General features: G+C 41.0%; 1 protein-coding gene across 2 annotated transcripts in view; it reads right to left on the bottom strand.

The window, feature by feature from the left end:
- LOC123957233 (centrosome and spindle pole associated protein 1-like) overlaps window positions 1–8,134 on the bottom strand; it is a 20,146-nt gene that overhangs the window by 8,684 nt on the left and 3,328 nt on the right. The window contains exons 6-18 of one of the 2 annotated variants that reach the window (XM_046029888.1): window positions 7,537–7,859; window positions 7,323–7,423; window positions 6,950–7,046; window positions 5,558–5,615; window positions 4,920–5,197; window positions 4,149–4,267; window positions 3,870–4,002; window positions 3,377–3,488; window positions 2,715–2,753; window positions 1,911–2,058; window positions 1,624–1,800; window positions 562–674; window positions 122–271 (exon numbers count right to left, since the gene is read on the bottom strand). In XM_046029888.1, coding sequence (XP_045885844.1) covers window positions 122–271; window positions 562–674; window positions 1,624–1,800; window positions 1,911–2,058; window positions 2,715–2,753; window positions 3,377–3,488; window positions 3,870–4,002; window positions 4,149–4,267; window positions 4,920–5,197; window positions 5,558–5,615; window positions 6,950–7,046; window positions 7,323–7,423; window positions 7,537–7,859 — 1,848 coding nt within the window. The remainder of the gene's footprint in view (window positions 1–121; window positions 272–561; window positions 675–1,623; window positions 1,801–1,910; window positions 2,059–2,714; window positions 2,754–3,376; window positions 3,489–3,869; window positions 4,003–4,148; window positions 4,268–4,919; window positions 5,198–5,557; window positions 5,616–6,949; window positions 7,047–7,322; window positions 7,424–7,536; window positions 7,860–8,134) is intronic. The other variant, XM_046029889.1, reaches the window with a different exon arrangement.

Raw genomic sequence — 8,134 nt, 5'->3', positions numbered from 1 at the left:
CGGGGGGGGGGGGGGGGGGGGGGGGGGGGGGGGTGAAAGAGGGCAGAAATAAAGAGTCAAGTACAATTAATAAAACACACGTGTAAATTCTGCCCACTGAAGAGTCTTTTTAGCTCCTCACCTCCATTTCTTTCCGTTTCTTCCTCTCTTGCTCTTCCTCATACTCCCTCTGGATGCGAGCCCTCTGCTCCTGCAGCCTCTTCTCCTCTTTCTCCTCCTCCAGTCTCGTCCGTTCCCTCTCCTCCGTCTTTTTACGCATTTTCTCCTCAATCTGTAAACAAATGGCATAAAACCATTACCCCAAATTACTTTTACTTGCAGGCTGGAGGGCTGAGGCAAATCTATAGCATGGCATGAAAAATAAAAAATAATTAAAAAAAACTTTCCTTGCTTGTGCTGATAAACTCAAATTCACTTGCACTATTCTAGCAGCTAGCTAAATTCCTAGAAGACAGAAATCCAATACATGATCGTCCGCCAGCTAAAGTGATGCTCAACAAGACAGCCTACCACAACAAAAACGCAGGCAGTAGAGGTACCACCAGCTGCTTATAATGGTACCTGCTGTTTGAGGTAAGCTTTGTACTTGTCCTGCTCATTGAGTTGTTGTTGGGTGGGCTGGCTAGTAAACACATTGCCTCTGGCAAACTGGGGGCTTTGGACATGGTTGAAACCTGCAAAATAAGAAAACATGAAGTTTTAAGTCAGCTGGACCAAAACACATCCTATTCTGAATACGTTGTCCTTCAAGTCTCGGATAAAACTCACTAAAGCAGTAGCCCAGAATATGAATATGCTAAAAGACGTAGCACCAATCTTTACTGACATTTTATGGCAAACATAGTGTTCTATACGGTTTCATTTCTCAGTTGAGAAGCAAATATGAAGTTTTTAGATGTTAACCTGAATGACCTCTAGGCATTTGTGTCAGCAGTGCAGTTTTCTTTGTACTCTACAGTGCTGTGTGGAAAGTATGTAAAACAAAGTAAAACACTCTTATTTTCACGTTTTTGTCTGTTTAATCACATTTTTTCCCCTTAATCAATAGGGTTGGGCTGATAGACACAGCCATCGTTCATCGGCGATGGCTGACAGACATCACGACGTTGAGCCGGCATTGTGATTGTAGAACCCCCCGCCCCCCAAGCAAAAAAAATCTCTAACTTTCACATTATACCACCCTGTGAAAGCAGGTTTTAATGACCACGAACATTCTTATTATTGTTTTTAAGTATGCTTTGCACAGTCTGCCTCGGAATTCTCTTCTCCCCACATTCTGACACACCTACACCTCAGGTAAACACCCCGGCTTGCCCCGCCTCTCTCTGTCTCTCTCGCCCCATCTGCTCCATTTTCTCCATCAGCAGTATGTTTTATAAAGTCGCCTAAAAGACTGAGAACTTGTCTTTTTCCCGTATATTTCCAATCAACATTTAATCAATATTACTTTTGTCAAAGCTCCGTCCATAAGACCTGTTGCTGTACATACTTTCCTCAGTGACTTCCAGTGAGATCTCAACTTGTGCCTGTTTTTTCCCGCAGGTTTGATCTACTGTGATGCTAGAAATGTTCTAATGGCAAAACACTGCTATAATACATTAAGAAGAAAAATGGTTACGGTACCAGAGAGCCTGTCACTACTGTCATGGCTACTGCACTCTGCTACAGTACCAGAGACCCTCTCGCTGGGGTCAGGGAGCTCTGCCCGGCGGGCCGTTATGGCAGCCGTGGCCCTCTTCTGCCACTGCTCTGGGTTGCTGTAGGCCTCCTCATTCAGCTTGTGCATCTGGTTGAGGTCAGCTGGCGACAAGAGTAGGAGGTAAGAGTTACAATTCTGAGAGCATCTGTAATTATCTTGCAGGGGAAGACACACGTATTATAAAAACAGACACTATTACTCTGGGACACACCGATAAGATTTCCAGTGCTATCTCTGAGTGGGGCTCCTCCTCCACCTCGACCCCAGGGCTGGTGGTTCTTCATCTCCACCTCCAGCTGGGCCTCGTAACGCTCCATCTCCTCCCTCTCCAGGCACCTCCGTTCTTGCTGCTCCTGAATCTACAGTACAGTATTTTGTAGGTTACATCAAAATAAGCTTTTGTCATCAAAATATATCACATTTATTATTATTGAACCATATTACTCTAAAATGTATCATGAGGCTCACTGTGTAAAACCAAGACTATATACATAAAAACACAACCTTTCACACAAACCTATAATACTTTTTAGTACTATGGTATTATTGGGATAGCAAAACAATTGGTGCATTTTGAAATGTAAGGAGTCACATTTTAGTTGAACTTATTGCAGGTGCAACTCATGAGCTATCAGTTCCAACGCGTATGTGTGTATCCCACAAGGGTAAAACAGGGTTTCTGTTCGAATAACAGAGCCAGAACTAAGTTCCGACATCAGCCTGACAAACAACCAAAGCACATCAGCGATGAGCCACCTGGTACAGAGCCTGCAGCCATCATGTGGCACAAGAACAATGCAAGCTGAGAGGATTAATGTAGCTTCAGTGTCACAGAGCAACTAGAGGAGAAAGATGAAAGACTAGGGTGGGACTGAGGTGGCACGGGGGTGTTGGAGTTGACACCTGAATAGGGGGGAGATCTCACAAACACTTCTACTGCCAAATATCAAGGAATTAATGAGGATCTGAGGGTATAACTTAAACTATCTTTTAGACTGAACTACATCAATTTTACCTTGTTGAAAAGCTCGCTGCTCCCTCTCCTGGAAACTTCCTGCCAACATATCACAGACTAGGATGCAGTGAAAGTTCAAAGTTACCTACAGCCACTTTACTTCATTCTCCTTAACAATGTTATTTGCGACCAAACAGGACCTGAGCCAAGGTGATACTGTTCATACACAGCCATTTGTGTGTGCACTTAGGTATCCAATGAATGTACAAATCCTTTACTTCAGTTCAAAAGCTTAGTCACTGAATGTGTTGACTACGGTTAAATTTACTTTAAAATACAGACAACACTCAGAAATGTTAAGACATAAAAAAAAAATCATATCTTGCATTTCAGAAAAAAAGGTGGTCCCTCTGCTTTCGTGCAGTTATCAATTTAGATTAAAAAAACAACAACTCTTTTATCATTTCATCCACATATCTGTCAGAAGGATATGTGGATGAAATGATACCCAACCCTTACAATACCAGTACCAAAACCAGTACCCTTAAAGTGATACCGATACCAATAGAGCACTTCATTCGATACCGATAATTATAGTACAGCCATTAGCCCTGATATACCTTATAGTTCTAATGGGTGATGAATGCAGTAGGGATCTGTTGAACCAATCTTGGAAAAGACAAGTCATTTTCAATGTAGATTAAAAAATTAATTTAACCTACCTGTTGTTTCAAAGCTTCCCTGTAGCTCAGAATCTTCTCCCTGGGTGATCTAGAACTCTCTGAAGGGAAAGCGCTGACTTGCGAGTCCACAGTAGCAGCCTCATTGCTAGGCCTGCCAGGACAGTTGCAGAATCACACAGTTCAGATCAGAGCATGACTTTCGTCTTACTTCACCTCTCGGCTGCTAAAATGACATCCAAACGTACTTGACACAAGAAACTCTATTACGGTCGCTGGTCAATTATCCAATTTAATGAGACAATAAAAGCGTATTTCTCCATCGGAACACAAGCAGGTGCGAAAATAAATTATAAGGAAGTTTACCCAATTATCTTATTTTTGCTCATATGCATAAACAATTAGTTTAAGTGTTAAGTTGAAAGGCCCGCCAAATTACGATAAGATGTCTGTGTCCTGGTAAAGCAGATACATTTACTGCTACTTCATTTTCTACCCCGCTTTCCAAGAAAAAGTACTAAAAAGAGATATTTACTGGTTTGCAGGCTCAGGGAAACTGCTTCCACTGTGCTGGCTGTGAGGGCTGTACTGGCTGGGGGCAGCGCCACCCGGTGGTACGTTCCAGTAGGACATAGGAGGGCCAGCACCAGGAAGAGACAAGTGACCATCTGGACAGACAAATGAAATGCACATTGGAATTGTGACGATAATGCTGAATGTAGCATATGTGTATAGCCTACTACCAGTATGTTCACAAGTGTGACAAATACGGTAGACAAGAAAGTTGTTTTAACAGGAGGAGCCCAGTGCGTACAGTAGGCCGCGTTTGGGTCAAGCAGGTTCCTGGAGCCGTAGTAGTGATGAGTCTCTCCATAAGGGTTTCTGTAGGCTTCACTGAGAGTTGAAGGAGGAGGAGGAAGGAACAGGTTCATTCTGGAGATACAAAGTAGTATATCAAATAATCAATGAAGTTATATAGCACAGCGTCTCATTTATAAATTAAACATTTTTATATACTGGCTGTATTTGAAATTAAAGTGTTCTATATTATGTATTATAATAAGAACTACAGAGTAGGAGGTTAACCAGCGAGGCTACAATAATTTTTAGTTTAAAGTTACTTTATACTGAAGTTCATTTTTGTCAAATGACTTGCTTTATTGTCAAACAGTCACAGGAAACACAATGCATTTGTCACCGAGCTAAGCATTATTGTTCATCAGCAATGAGTCTGCAAAAACAAGAGAGTAATTTTTGGTGAATCAGTTTAGAAAACATTGCAGAGAGTACTGGAACAAGACGGAGCAGCAGCAGTGAGCTGATGGATGAACAGCAGCAGGCGACTGCTTGCACTGTACAAAGAAAATAATCTTTATTTTATTATTATTTTTATTTTTAATCAAAAACCTTGTGAGTTTGTTTGGCTGCACTTTGAACAGATACACCAGTTCTTCTGTTATATAGCTGCTAAATGAGGGTTTATACCAAATTAAACTGCACACAGTAGTACCACAGTGAGGACACGTGTAAAGCATGATGGAAATCCTGAATTATATACAGTAAATGGTTTACGTTCAATGGATACCTGGGAGTGTCAATGGCTCTGGGGAAGGAGAGGGCAGCAGGCTGGCTGGTGGGAGACAGGCCTCCTCCTGCCAGGCCCAGGGCAGAGCTGTACTCCAGCATTGGGGACTGGAAGGCCACATGGGGCTGCTCAGGAGGAGGCATCTCTTTGCCTCGAACACCTGTGTTGGCATTATTAGGTAGACGCCTAGATGATTTTTCACTTTCTCCTGTAGCTGAAGGCTCCAAAGCCCAATGATCTTTTCTCCTGCCCAGTCCAAATTGTCTGATTCGGTCCGGCTGATTTGTGGACAGAGACAAAATTGAAAGATAAACAAATATAATGTAAACGCTATATAAAGAAAATCCCTTTGATGTCTCCCCTTAACTCTAATTTCATTTTTTTTATTTTCTGCACAAGCATTTTACAGTTATATTAATTTTAGCAGGGCACTCTGGCCTTTGACCTCATCTTGGTGATTTAAAGGAGAGAAAAAAGAAAAAGAATTAAACTTGCAGAGTTTGCTATGAAAAGAAATATTAGACACACCAATCATTCAAAGATTATGTTCTACAAATGTGGCTGTAGGGTAAAATACTCAAAAGGTCTGTGAAGTTGGGAATTCGCATCCACCCACTGGTAAGAGTTTGCCACCTGACCTGTTTCTCAGGATCATTTGCACCCGTCGCAGCAACTTTCAGCTCCAAATCTTTCTCCCTGCAACAAGGACACACACACACACACACACACACACACACTTGTTGCTGAGCATTTAATGACACTCATCCACAGGGACTGTCAACAAGTGTGAAAGTGTAGGTTCAGGGTTTATCACACAAGACCCATTACACAAAAGCAGTGTTGGGCAAGTTACTCAGAAATTGTAATATATTACTAGTTAGTTAGTACTCCATAAAAAAGTAATAATATTACTTTACTTATTACTGGGTGATAAAAAGTAACTAGTTATGTTACTCTCTAGGTTACAATATACTTTCACTACCAACCAAAGCAGTCTCTCCTGACTTTTTAAATGATATTCAAAACAGCAGCAAGCAGTGTTTTTTTTTATAAAATCGTTTCTTAATGCCACCGGCTAAAATAAAACAAGTAAATACTGACTTTTGAACTACTATTTTTCTGCGCATAAGAGCAGTATTCAGTATTTTTGCAAAACATACAACGTTACTTAACGCCACTCTCTCCTGACGAATCCAAGCATCAGTGGCAGTAGCTGCAGGAGTTTCTTTCTGTATCGCGTCGCTATGCTGCTTCAGCAGATGCTTCAATAAGTGTAGAATGGTTTACGGTTAAAAGCTTTTTGCTGGTCACACAAAGTTTACAAATGACAACAATGTTCTCTGCATCTGTGACACAGTAATAGCAGCAGCTACTTACAGCTGTAGAAAGAACGCCTCTCTCCCTCGTTCTCCATTCTTCCTTTTCTATCAGCTGACTTGAACAACATAAGATCTGGTGCCGCTGAGCTGCCGTACAGTCGCGCACTCACGTCAAGGATGGTGCTTTCAGTAACGCAGCGTTACTTGGATTAGCAACTGTAATAATATTACTGTTTTGGAAAAGTAATTAGTTACGCTACTGAGAAAAGCAATAATATTACAGTAACGCGTTACTGCACAAACACAATAGTGATTGTTATACACTACATTACATTCAGCCAATATTTCCTCACAGTTTTTCTGTTTGTGTGCTCTGAAAAACATTTGGTTTCCCTACACAACTCTGGAACGGTAAACAGAAAATAAAGAAAGTAGTATTTGTTTGGCAACTGAGTTCAAATATCCAGAATCTTCTACTTAATCACTTAATCTCCCTTTCAGTGTTGCCATGATGGTAGCTGTCCATATATTTTAATGTGCATTCAGTTGTACAAAGGCTTATCATACATTCTGTTGCGCTTGTAGTAATAGAACGTTAAATCTTCTCTATTGTGGCAGCAATTGCAAGTCTGTTTTAATGTACCTGCCTAAAATGTTATTATTTCAGGCATTACATTGTTCAGAAAAAGACATGAATCACTGACATTGTACCTTTTCTTGTTCCTATGCTGTTCTGCTATCTGCTCCTGCAGCTCCTGTCTGTAGCGCATCTTCCTCCTCTGTAAGGCATCTTCTGTGTCAGCTACTCCTGAAAAGAGACCACCTTTTCTTTTTAGCACATTTAGTTTTAGTCCTTTGAACTTTTCATGCCATTTAAAGGGTTTGATAATCTATCATTTCAGAATTCTTTAATTATTATTTTGTCTTTACCAACAACATTGAAAGGATCCATCCTTTTCAGAGGTTACCACACATACAACAAATTTTGTGCAGTCATTTCTTATTAGGAAATGTTCATTTAATGTTGGACCTTTGTTATTTAAAAACAGACTTTTCAGGTGCAAAATGCAAAACGTCCTTTAACCTATTATAAGGCTAGTGGCAAACTCTGCATCCTCATTTTTGTTCAGTGCTTTTGGTCTTCTGCCTTCTCTGGCAGCACCATCTGGATTCTCCCTCTTCTCCCTGGGAAAGGCCAAAAAGCAAACCGATTAAAAGAAAAGAATGAATAAGGACAAACTAGTCAACATGTTTTTAAACATAAATAAATATTACACAGGACAATTTTCCCCAGGTACCTGCCATCACTCTTATTGGGTCGCCAATTCTCATAACTGGGCCCAACCCCCGTATGCCTGTGCCTTCGGCCTTCCATCAGCTCCAGCTCCTCCTTGAAAACTTCCTCCTCTGACTCCTGGTCAATTTGCTTCCCCAGCCTGTCATGATACCTAGAAAGTGCTGACAACTGCTCCTCGTCCTCTTCAGAGCAGAGGGTCTTAACCTCAGTGAGACGCAACGGCCTGTGAAATCCCCTACTGTCCTCTGTTAGAGTAGCTGCATCCCTGCGCGACGGAGGTCGCTGTTTGGGAAGAACACCTGCCTGGTCTTCAAGCAGGTCTTGCTAAAATGAAACATGATTGTAAAAAACAGGGTGTGAAGCTATCATCACATCCACATCAACCATTTTCAGCATAGATGTCAAGTTTAGAGCTTTGTTCGATGTGGTTCCCAACCTTTTTTGGTCAGACATTAACCCCACAGTAATGTCGGATGAACTCCAGTACCCCTTTGTCAACACTATCTGTAATGTTATTGATTTAAACATACACACACACATATATATATATATATATATATATATATATATATATATATATATATATATATATATATATA

This window comes from Micropterus dolomieu, linkage group LG19 (assembly GCF_021292245.1).
Source record: "Micropterus dolomieu isolate WLL.071019.BEF.003 ecotype Adirondacks linkage group LG19, ASM2129224v1, whole genome shotgun sequence".
Classification (NCBI taxonomy): Eukaryota; Metazoa; Chordata; class Actinopteri; order Centrarchiformes; family Centrarchidae; genus Micropterus; species Micropterus dolomieu.
Note: the sequence above shows the minus strand (reverse complement) of the source record. Positions and strands in the feature narration are given on the sequence as shown.